General features: G+C 36.0%; 1 protein-coding gene across 19 annotated transcripts in view; it reads right to left on the reverse strand.

The window, feature by feature from the left end:
- SETD5 (SET domain containing 5) overlaps nucleotides 1–13,056 on the reverse strand; it is a 92,093-nt gene that overhangs the window by 14,827 nt on the left and 64,210 nt on the right. For all 19 annotated transcript variants that reach the window (XM_017874145.1, XM_017874150.1, XM_017874141.1 and 16 more), the window contains one exon: nucleotides 9,971–10,100. In XM_017874145.1, the coding sequence (XP_017729634.1) occupies nucleotides 9,971–10,100 (130 nt within the window). The remainder of the gene's footprint in view (nucleotides 1–9,970; nucleotides 10,101–13,056) is intronic.

Below are 13,056 nucleotides of genomic sequence, written 5' to 3' on the forward strand. Positions count from 1 at the left end.
AAACTCTTTAATTACCACACTTAAAATGATTCTGAAAACATTCTATCTCCCAAACTCCAGGTAAATCGAATGTGACTGATCTCTAATTTAATTTCTACCAGTGCAAAATATAAAATTCTTTCATTTATTCATTTATTTATGTATTTATGAGACGGAGTCTTGCTCTGTCGCTAAGGCTGCAGTGCAATGGTGTTATCTTGGCTCACTGCAACCTCCATCTCCCGGGTTCAAGCAATTCACTGCCTCAGCCTCCCGAGTAGCTGCGATTACAGGCATGCACCACCACACCTGGCTAATTTTTGTAGTTTTAGTAGAGATGGGGTTTCACCATGTCTGCCAGGCTGGTCTTGAACTCCTGACTTCAGGTGATCTGCCCGCCTTGGACTCCCCAAGTGTTAGGATTACAGGCCTGAGCCACTGCTAAATTTCTTTCTTTTACATTGAGTTTCTGAAAAGTCTTCATTACTGTGTTAAAGTTACCCTCTACTAAACTGCTATATCACCAACCAAAGGTACTGAGATGCTAAATCCAAATTCCTTTCACCATCTCTCATATATTGTGTCCCTTTTCAGAAGCTCTTTCTATAATGTTCTTATATGATTTCCTGATCCACGTCTAGCCCCTTTTCTACCTAAAAAGCGTGAAATGATTTCTACAGAAACTTCTCTCAACCATTAAAAAATTAGGTTTATATTCTTTTCTTTTTTGACTAGAATAATCCTATTTTCTATACTTCTTAGATCCACTTAAAAAGCAAGTTACTACACTTAAATATTTTAGTAACCATTTAGGCGAAAGCACCTTTCTCACTTGATTCTCAGAATAAAATAGTTTTATTCATTTACAGTTAAAAGATACGTATTTATTTAATACCTACAGACTACTGAACTAGGTATGAAGAGAAAAATGGTCATCAGTCTATTTTCAAGAGGCTTAAAATTTGTAAGAAATAGAAAGAAGGCCAGGTGTGGTGACTCACGCCTATAATCCCAGCATTTTGGGAGGCTGAGGCAGTCAGATCACTTGAAACCAAGAGTCTGAGACCAGCCTGGCTAATATAGCAAAACCCTGTCTTTACTAAATACACAAATAGACTAGGCAGATGTGGTGGTGGATGCGTGTAGTCCCAGTTACTCAGGAGGTGGAGGCACAAGAATCACCTGAACCCAGGAGGCAGAGGTTGCAGTGAGTTGAGACTGCGCCACTGTACTCTAGCCTGGGTAACAGAGCGAGGAGACTGTCCCAAAAAAACAAAACAAAACAAAACAAAACAAAACAAAACAAAACACCAAAAGCAAAAACCAAAAAGAGAACATATTAGTAAGATCAAGAAAGGTGATCATATTGCTATGCGTTTAAAAAAAAAAAAAAAAAAAGCTGTATTCTAAATGATTATTATATACTATGGACTATGCCATGTGCTTTACTGTGAAATATCTAATTTTAACAACTCCATAACAAGCACTATTATTAACATCCCCATATTAAAGGTGACAAATTTGATGTGTGGAGAGAGACAAAACACGTATTCTTGCTCCCATCTATCTACATTCTTAATTTTTGTATTTTTAGTAGAGACGGGGTTTTGCCATGTTGGCCAGAATGGTCTTGAATTCCTGACCTCAAGTGATACACCCACCTGAGCCTCCCAAAGTGTTGGGATTACAGGCATGAGCCACCACGCCTGGCCCCATCTTTCTGTATTCTTAATCAATAAAGTATATCCCCAAGTCTTGGTGGATGGAAGCAGTGACATTTATTCCAGGCCTTCAAGGAAAATTTTTGGGTCAGGAAGATTATCTGGAAGCAATGGTCAGTATGAGACTAGTAACTGGGAAACCATCTGGAGTTAATACAGTAGTTAGCAAAGAGTTATGAGGCACTAAACTAGGGTAGGAGATGTTTAGATGAAGAGGGAAGAATAAATGCAAAAAATTATTGAAGATGTGTATTTTTCCTTTCTGATATCTCAGAATTTTTAATATTCCTAGACTGGAAGTATATTCACATTTTCCTTTTGTTCCAGACACTAAATTTTCTTTCCTTCTTTTAAAAAGTGCCTAGGTATAAAACAGAAACAAACATGTAATTCATGGCTTATATTCGGAATAACTTTTACATATTTAATATTTCAAGGGTCTTAAACAATGGAATCTTTCAGAAGATCTCTGTACTGCTAGGTCCAACACTATAACTACTAAAGTCAATTATGTTAAGTGATGAAGTTAGTTGTAGAAAAAAGTTAGAAGATACAGGTGAAATGTGCCATGTGCAAATCAATGTACATGGCATTCATTCAACATATATTTACTGAGTACTTATTATGATACTGTATTCAACAAGAGACCTGATATCTGCCCTTAAGAAGTTTACAGGCCAAAGAAGGCCAAATAATTTGTCCACTTTTTGTCTTTTTCCTGCATACATAGTTTCCAAATTTTATATGGTCAAATCTATCCATCTTTTATTTATTTTTTTAACCTTTACTCAAAAAATAACCAAGGTTATATAAACACATACACAACCTGAAAATCATATCCACAAATAAACACATGCTAATATCCTGGTAAATTTTTATCCAGACATTGCTTCACTGACTCTTGCCTTACCTACACTACTCAGTAACTATTTTCACTCAGAAATACATGGTCAACATTTTTTTTATGATAATGAATAGAAATCTACAGTTCAGGTTTAATGGTTGCACAACATGAGTATTATCAAAATTTAACCAATTCAAGTATTTTTCATTTTTTGCTATTAGAACAAATGGCTACATGTAGGATTATTAAATAAAAAAAAAATCTACATATGTGCAGTAACTTTATATTTAGTCCTGTGAGAACTGCTGGCACCTGTTCTTTAGCCTGCATTCTACTGGGGTGTTGGGGTCTTTTTCTTCATCTGTAAGGGCTCTTTAAATAGTAAGAATGTTGACCCCTTATCAATAAAATTAAAAATGTATTTTCCCAGTTTACTGATTGCCTTTCAATTTTATTTACAAGTCTCTGCTATATGTTTTGTTTCTATTTAGTCAAATGGACCACTTTATTTTCTGCTTCTGATATCACATCTTTGCTAACCCACCCTGACATTGTAAAAATGCCAGCCTATTTTCCTTTTATCTCCATGTTTAATTTTTAATTTAGATCTTAATTAAAAAAGAACATATTTTATTTCACACTGACAAACTGCCATTAAAAAAAAAAGGAAAAAAGAACATACTTAAGTATGGGGTAGCAATTAATCCATTCTCTTCCTATAGCAAATAGCTAGCACCTTCCAAAATCTTCTGTAATTGTAGAATAACTATAATTTTCCCATTAATTTGAAATATATTTATCTTATTAGATTCTTACATATACTGGGTTTATCTTCAATACCAGCATACTTTTTACTAAGATTGTTTGGGCAATTCCAGTTATTCTAGTCTAGTTCTCCAAGATGTTTTAGCTATTTTAGCAATGAACTAACTATAGAAGTCATTCAGTGACCATGCTCATACTATTAAAAAAAAAAAAAAAAAGGTTAGGATTCTGATTGGTGTTACATGAAATTCAGGAGTAGTTTGAGAAGCATTCTTACTCAGGAACATGGCATAATCTTTATTATTAACATATTGATTTATGTCTCTCTTCATACCACATGTCTAATTAAGTTTACCCTTCAGCGTTCTTTAGTTTTTTTTTTACTACTATGAAAAAAACATATCTCCCCCTTTGTTATCTAAATGTTATTAACATTTAAAAAGTTTACATACTTATTTTTTATCCAGTTACTATACTAATCTCTACCAGTTTTTCAATTAATTCTCTAGGTAGATAATAGTATTTCTACATGATAACACATTAGTACTCTTTACCAGTACTTATATCTCTTATGTTGATTTTCTTTTTTTGGGGGGGGAGGGGGGTATAATTACTTTGGCTAACAATTACAGACTATATTAAATAATAATGGTAATAGTGGGATAATTTGATAGCCTATTTTGATGTTTAACTAGTTTTCATGATGCATGACAACTGGCAATTTCTTCAGCTAGATGTTAAAAAATCATAAGTATGTTATTTTATCATTAAATTGATAACAGTCACTGTGTTATGACTTCTCCTCCCCCATTTGACCTGCTAACAAATGAATGTCATTAAATTTTCAAATATTAACTTATCCTTACATTCCTAGAAGGACCTTAGTCATCATGTATTATTCTTTTAATATTCTTACAAATTCAAGGTGCTAGTTAAGATCACAAATCTAATTCAAAAGTGGTACTATGCTGTTTTGGAGGGTAGAGGGAGTTAATTTGATAAAATGAATGAAAAATAAAATTTTCAATAAATACTATATGATACTCCATTACAAGTATGTGCACAAGCAGATAAAATTACAAATTCTACCATTCCTGGGGTTGGAATTCAGATTATTTTAACCTATAGTTTTGCAATTGTTAATAACTAAGAATTAGTTATTCTAACAACTAATTCATTCAACTTTTGAAGCTGTTGAACAAATCTGACTACAAAGTTTTGTCTCACCCTCCAGGTTCACCTGACCTCTCGCCAACCAAGTACCACTTCAAGCATCTGACAACTTTTTGCAGGGCAGGTGCTTCCACAACCAGCAGGATGCAGAAAATATTTTCCAAGAGTTTGTCAAATCCTGAAGCATGGATTTTTATGCTACAGGAATAAACAAACTTATCTCTCATTGGCAAAAATGTGTTGATTGCAGTGGTTCCTATTTTGATTAACAAAGATGTGCCTGAGCCTAAAGTGATTTAAAATTAATGGTCCAAGACTGCAATTACTTTTGCACCAACCTTATATATAAATTTTGGTTTCTGTGTCTATTTCTGTAGGAAACATACCAAGCAGAACAAATGAATACTAGGTTAAGGATTATGAATATTTTTAATGCACATGATAAATCTTATCAAATTGCTAGCAGGGCTCTCCTGTCAGTTTTACTGCAAATCCTTTCCCCAATGTATTAATCCTCTATTAATTCAGAGGCAGTACAGACACAAAAACATGGTTAATACAGATTGAATTATTTATTATTTTTAGAGATAGATGTCTTGCTGTCATTCAGGCTGGAATGCAGTGGCATTATCACACCTCATTGCAGCCTCAAATTCCTGGGCTCAAGCCACCCTCCTACCTCGGCCTCTCTAAGGCTACAGGCAACACACCATCATGCCTGGCTAATTTTTATTTTTTGTAGAGATGTGGGCCTCTCTCTGTTGCCCAGGCTGGTCTCAAATTCCTGGCTTCAAGTGATCCTTCTGTCTAGGCAATCCAAAGAGTTGGAAATTGCAGGTGAGAGTCACCATGCCAGGCCCAAGTTTGAATTAAAAAATATATATACATTTGAATGTGCCTAGAACTTTCTTTGGCAAAGGACCTTGTTCTTTTAAAGACAGGGTCCTGCTGTGTGGCCCAGGCCTAACTTGACTCCAGGGCTTGAGTGATCCTCCTACCTCAGTCTCCAAAGTAGTTGAGAGTTACAGGCATGTGCCACTGACAGTCCAGCTAGAATCTAATTCTTTTTCAATCTCCTAAGTAAAAATTCCACGACAATTTACCAACTTTTACATTTATATTTAGGCCTATTATGACTATTTTGTTCCATATATACATCCATTCTTGCATCAATATTATACTAAATTTAGCTATTAGCTTCATACTAGAAGCTAGTCTTACACCTCAAGAGAAAGTACTTCGTTATTATTTTTTCAATTTTTTCTTATTTTTTAAAAGGTAGACTTCAGAATCATTTAATCAAACTCCGAAAACAAGGCAGTTTCATGGGAACTATATAAAAGAGAGAGAAAAAGAAATATATATATACACATATATATCTTTACATAATGAACATGAAATTTATCAAAGGTTCACGTTTCATGAAAAAAAAGAAAAAGTAAAAAAGAAATTTCAATTTTCTCAGACTTTAAAAATATTTCTCAGTAACAGTTTACTCCATATATCCAACTAAGGTTATTCCTAGGCAGTTTCTTAGTTTTGTTAAATTTGGTAACAAAAAAATTGGTATTCATTTACTTTCTTAGTATATAAATGATTTAAAAAAATATATTTATACTTTTTATATATTTACTCTTCTATCTAGTAATATTAATAAACTCATTATTATCAAAAAAATTTTTTTTTCTTTTTTGAGACAGCACTGCAACCTCCACCTCCTGGGTTCACACTATTCTCCTGCCTCAGCCTCTCGAGTAGCTGGGACTACAGGTACCCGCCACCATGCAGAGCTAATTTTTTGTATTTTTAGTAGAGATGGGGTTTCACGGTGTTAGTCAGGATGGTCTTGATCTCCTGACCTCGTGATCCACCCGTCTCGGCCTCCCAAAGTGCTGGGATTACAGGTGTGAGCCACCATGCCTGGCCTAAACTCTTACTATTAATTCTAAGTTTTCTAGATGATTATTTAGGCTCTTCTAGGAATACACCCACATCATTTACAAATAATGAACATCATGCCCCTGCCCTACTTTGATAATAACTTTTATTTCTATAAAGTTTCAGCTTTTAGGAACTTAGAATCTTTAATGTATTTATTTATTTATTTTTGAGATGGAGTCTCACTCTACTGCCAGGCTGGAGTGCAATGGCATGATCTTGGCTCACTGCAACTTCTGCCTCCCAGGTTCAAGCAATACTCCTGCCTCAGCCTCCTGAGTAGCTGGGACTACAGGCGCATGCCACCACGCCCAGCTAATTTTTTTGTGTTTTTAGTAGATACAAGGTTTCACCATGTTGGTCAGGATGGTCTCAATCTTTTGACCTCGTGATCTGCCTGCCTCAGCCTCCCAAAGTGCTGGGATTACAGGCGTGAGCCTCCACGCCCGGCCAGAATCTTTAATGTATTTATTAATACACAAATACTCTATGAGAGAGTATTCTGTTTAGAATAATGACCGTATAATAATTACTCTTACCGGCCTAATACTAAACTAAGAACTTTATATACATTATTAATTCTAATGTTAGTCCTATAAAACAGGTATTGCTATTCCCATTTTACAGATGAGGCTCAGAGACTTCTTTTTTTTTTTCTAAAGACAGAATCTCCCTCTGTCACCCAGAATGGAGTGCAGTGGCACAATCTCGTCTCACTGCAACCTCCGCCTCCTGGGTTCAAGCAATTCTCCTGCCTCAGCCTCCCGAATAACTAGGATTACAGGTGCGTGACCAGGCCCAGCTAATTGTTGTATTTTTAGTAGAAACAGAGTTTTCCCGTGTTGGCCAGGCTGGTCTCGAACTCCTGACCTCAGATGATCTAGCTGCCTTGGCCTCCCAAAGAGCTAGGATTACAGATGTGAGCCACCACACCTGGCCTCAGAGACTTTTAGTAACATGATATAGTTAGTAAAGGGGACAGCTGGTTTTCAAATAAAGGTCTGTTTGATTCTATTATAGAAATCCTTTCTCTTTTCTTAATATCGCTTTGGTATTCTTGAAAAAAAAAAAAAAAAAAACAAAAGAGCCAACAAATAAAAATAATTCCTCAGAATTTATGCTAATTTTGTAGCAATATAACTTGCGCATTTTACAGCTGCTTGATTTTTAAAATCAAATATTTTCCTATGTTGCTCTTTAAGGGCAAGGTGTGTCCTGTGAATGTTTCTCACTGTTAGACTAGGGCAGAAGCTCGACAACAACAAAAAAGGCTGGTGACTAGGAATCCTCATTTCCTTCCATCCAGGACATGTAATAACAAAGACACTTTTTCCATAATCCTTTGCTAGTCAGGATGTGAACTGCTATACAATCTCCTGTTCCCGACCTTAACTATACACATGCATTAACATGCACACCATAAAGATACACAAACATGATAGTCTATTTCAGCTAAGTTATATTCTTAATACACCTTAAACGCTGTTAAAAAAGAAATAATATAAATGGAAATCTGGTACCAAGATTTCTTTATAGTACCTTATTTGACTAAATCTCCCTAATTTTTGGTGAATACCAGAAGAAAATATTTTAAATAAACAGTATAATTTATCTTTCAGATAAATGGAATTTTATTATCCTGATATACAGGTGGTAACTTATGAGGTATAATCTAATCTAGAGACAGAAGAATAAACCAAATCCATAATTTAAAAAACGGCAATTCACAGCCGGGCATGGTGGCTCATGCCTGTAATCCCAGCACTTTAGGAAGCCGAGGTGGGCGGATCACCCGAGGTCAGGAGTTCAAGACTAACCTGGCCAACATGGTGAAACCCTGTCTCTACTCAAAATACAAAAATTTGCTGGGCGAGGAGGTGGGTGCCTGTAATCCCAGTTACTTGGGAGGCTGAGACAGGGAGAATTGCTTGATTCTCCATCTCAACAACAACAACAACAACAAAAAGGCAATTCACATTTTCCGAAATAAAATCTAAAAAGAAGTAAAATCCAAATGAAATAAGAACTTTAATAAAATTCTGATTTTAGTTGCACTATCTGTTGCTAAAAAATTATCTAATTAAATTCAAGTTCATTATATTTATTCAGCATGTTGGTAAACAGGAACAATGAGGTGGTTTTTTTTATGAAAATCTGAAATATTCTGTTTGTTGCAACCTGAAAGGTTGCTTTAGCATCTAATTTACTTTGGTATTTTGACTGTCTAATATTTAAAAAACGGATTTAGAGACAAAGTTATGAAAATCACAAAGAACTTTTCAATTAAGCTGATATTTGCAAGAGAAACTGTGGTAAAAAGATTGTCACAAAATACACTTAAGATATCCAAGTGCTTTCTTTCTTCTTTTTTTTTTTTTTTTGAGCGTAGTCTAGCTCTGTGGCCAGGGCTGGAGTGCGGTGGCCGGATTCAGCTCACTGCAAGCTCCGCTCCCGGGTCCCGCTTCTCCTGCCTCAGACCTCCCGGTGTGGGGACTACAGGCGCCCACCACTGCGCCGGCTCCGAGTTTTTCTTGTATTGTTAGTGACGGGGTTTCACCGTGTTAGCCAGGATGGTCTCGATCTCCTGACCTCGTGATCCGCCCGTCTCGGCCTCCCAAAGTGCTGGGATTACAGGCTTGAGCCACCGCGCCCGGCCCCACAAGTGCTTTCAATTAGATCCTTTGCAAGTCACTGTGAAAACCAATGGACCAGATGATTTTTCATTGACATCTAGTTTAAAAATGCACAAGGACTTTAGATTTAAAGCTGTCTGAAATTTTTTTTTTTTGAGACAGAGTTTCGTTCTGGTCGCCCAGGCTGGAGTGCAGTGGCATGATCTCAGCTCACTGTGTAACCTCCACCTCCTGGGTTCAAGCAATTCTCCACTGCCTCAGCCTCCCGAGTAGCTTTAGGGAGGGATTACAGGCACCTGCCACCACACCCAGCTAATTTTTGTATTTTTGGTAGAGACGGGGTTTCACCATGTTGGCCAGGTTGGTCTCAAACTCCTGACCTCAGGGGAGCCTCCCATCTTGGCCTCCCAAAGTGCTGGGATTACAGGTGCGAGCCACAGTGCCCAGCTGTTCTTTTAAAAATTGTATGCTAATTATATAAGCCCCTTTGAAAACAATCAATTGATAATAATTTCTCACTTACTTTATTCATCCCCTACTCCCTCAACCATGTCCCACCCAACTTAATCACTTAGAATTTTAATTATTTCCTGAATATTAGTGTTCCACCACTTTCTTGCCCTTTCCCCATCTTATAAATATGAATATAAATTTCCTAAACTTACTACTTTAAATGTATCTAACCTTTTTTATAACCATTTCTGCTGTTATCTGTACACTGTCTAGTCCTTCTTTGTCGTCCTGGGAAAACTGATCCCTGACTTGAGATCTCTCTCTTCCTCTGTAAAGACAGATGTAAAGTAACTATTTAGAAAACACGCCATTTCTTTTTGTATCAGAAGTACTCATACTGAAATTTTTTATGCAGACCTGAAACAATCATTGGTCACATATTCAGAAAGGTTTTAGATACGTACCTGCGTTGTCTTTGCAGATACTAGAAGAGCTACTATTCTCATTACTTTGGTATAGGTGCTGAGTTCTAGTCTCTTGGGGTACAGATGATGTTTGAGTCATCCCTTCTTCTAAGGCTTGTTTTATCCAGCGCTATAATTGGAAAAGAACCAGAGAATTATCAGTAATTATTTAAAACCATTTAGTACACCTGTTTTAAATGTACATCAACTGGTGAGTGATACAATTCAACACACTAATTCAGCTACACAGTCCAGCATTTTATTGTCCTGTGTCTCAGCATATTGGAACATTGCCCTATCAATTCCTTTTAACTGACAGAATTGAGGAAAACTGGATTACATATAATGAGATCCCATCAAAAGACAAAAACCAATAAAAAATGATTACATCTTTTCACACTGTTTGGGATGGTGTAAAACGGCAAGACTTAGGAAGAAATCTTAACATTTATTTAGGAGAGACTCTGATCGTATAGAATAAAACTAACACATAAAATAAGTGCCTAGAAGGAAGATAAAGATCTCTTAAAAGTTGTCTGCCCTGTGCTGGAGACAAGTGAAGAGGTAATAAAAAAGATTCATAGGAAGATTTTGGATGAGGATTAACAGCTCTTCAGTACAGGTACCAAAAGGTTTATCTCAAATGAAATAACCTATGGGATCCCCCCTCCAACAAGTAGTTTGGTTAAATTATGCATGAGTAATGCAAATCACAAAATGAACTTCTGTAGAAATAAAAAAAAGGGAAAAAGTCAAAAAGAAGACCTATCAGTCACAAGTTTTTGGTAGTAAAGATTAGAACAATAAATTGACGAGAAATAAATTTAGGCGAGATAGTAAGCCTGCAAAGATTAGGATAGTAAGATTATGCATCCTGTGGAAGACAGAAAATTTCTTACCTGTAATTGTGTTCTCTTAAGATATACAGTTGTAGGTTGCTCACCACTCTGTGGCTCTCCTGCCCTGACATAAGACAGATCGAATTTTGATAAACATCAATTTCTGAGTAAGACCCTCCCCCAACAGGAAGAGCAAAGGTGAATTATTATAATTTATACCTTTAGAGAACATGTATTACAGGTAAGTAAATATTCTCTTCACCAAAGAGAGCAATTCTTATAGATTTTCCCTCTTAGAAACCTAGGAAATAATCCACAAAAATTTTACTAAAAAAAAAAAAAAAAAAATCTTGTACCAAATGTCATTGTGGCTGGTCAAATGAAAGCAAAACTAATATTGTAAACATTTGGAAGGAAGAGTGAACAAGTATATAAAAAAGAGCTCTCAATGGTAATTTGAATTCATCACATAAATATTTTAGGATACAACCAGGTCTCTGAAAAGCAAACACAAAACAAAATAAAAAACCCCAAGAACGAACTCTCTTAGATACAGAATATTGATGTAAAGATGAATTGTCAGAACCACACATATAAGCCTTAAAGCTTAGAAGAGAACTCAGAAGTCATCTTGTCCAAAGCACTCATTTTATAAATGGAAAAATTAGGCTCAGGAGTGAAAATCTTTTGTTATAGCCACTTTTAAGTTTTCTTTTCAGAGCAGAAAACAGACTCATTTGGGGTCACTGAGCTTTCCTATATGACTAATTTTTTAATATTTCCAGGATCTAGTAGATGTACTCAAAAAGAATTTACATTCTGGATCTGATGACTACAAAAAGGGAACATAAAACCAGAACAGGAGTATTCTAGAAGAAAGATGTTACCATGGTTAGCTATGAGGTGAAACACAGCAAATACGACCAAACCTACTCCTCCAGGTTCTGTTGTATAATTTTACAATATTTCAGGACTCATATAAAAAAGGAACATGGACATTTGTCTGTATCTAACAAGATACAATTAACCTCATGGATAATAAGTTAATTTTAAATGCAGCTACTCAGCAAGTTGTTAAAATCAAAAGAACATTTCTCCCTTCTCTGAAACTCTGTATTAAAGTATATCGCACAAGAGTTTTCTGGGAGGCTCAAAGATGGATAAATGTTTTAAAGGTCTCATTATTATGGGGAAAGAACAAGGAAGTAATACAAGTTTTGGAGTCCAAAAGCCCTGGCTTGACACTTGGCTGTGAGGCTGGGCTCAGTGGCTCATATCTGTAATCCCAGCAGAATGGGAGGCCAAGGTGGGCAGACTCCTTGAGCTCAAGAGTTTGAGATCAGCCTAGGCAACATAGCAAAACCCTGTCACTCCAAAAAACATGAATATTAGCCAGGCATGGTGGTGTGCCTGTGGTCCCAGCTACACGGGAGGCTGAGGTAGGAGAACCACTTGAGCCCAGGAGGTCAAGGCTGCAGTGAGTCTGTGATGATGCTACTGCACTCCAGCCTGGACAACAGTGAGACCCTGTGAACCCTCACTACCCCCTACCAAAAGAAATTTGGCTCTTGTCACTTACTAGCTGCCTCACTTTGGGCAAGTTACCAAACATTTCTGAGACAAAGCTTCTGGATATATAAATTTAGGAAAATGATTCCAATTTCATGAATAGTAAGTGAGACTATATACGTGAAGAAAGCTTATAGTACAGTACTGAACACTCAGCAGGTTTTCAACGAGTCCTGGTTCAACTAAATTTCAATGTAATGTTTGGAGATTTACAGAAAATGCTCCAGTGTATAAAATGAAATATTAATATCAATGTAAAGCAGTGTTTCATTATCAGTCAGATTGGTTTTTCTAAGAAGTCTGGAGACCAAATGCCCTATATACATTGCGTTTAGAAGAGGAGTTTAGAGAGAACAAGCTGAAACACTACCGAAAGCCTTGTTGGCCACTTATAAATGTTTTTAAAATAACAACTGAGGATCTAAAAAAGGATATACTATAAAATACTTTTTAAAAACTATGATTCAATTTAGAAACTCCAGGAATATCATAAAATGGTCTGTCAAATACTTGAACTCCTCCTCTTTTCAGAAGTAGCAAAATAATAATGATAAAACAAAATAAATAGCATAAGAATCTGAGTACAACTATACAGATACAACTTTAATTTGTCCTACACTGGTAAGTTTTTAACTTACGAGGCCAGGCCCTCACCTCTTTTTTTTTTTTTTTTTTTTT

This window comes from Rhinopithecus bieti, unplaced genomic scaffold, assembly GCF_001698545.2.
Source record: "Rhinopithecus bieti isolate Rb0 unplaced genomic scaffold, ASM169854v2 scaffold_7049, whole genome shotgun sequence".
Taxonomy (NCBI): domain Eukaryota; kingdom Metazoa; phylum Chordata; class Mammalia; order Primates; family Cercopithecidae; genus Rhinopithecus; species Rhinopithecus bieti.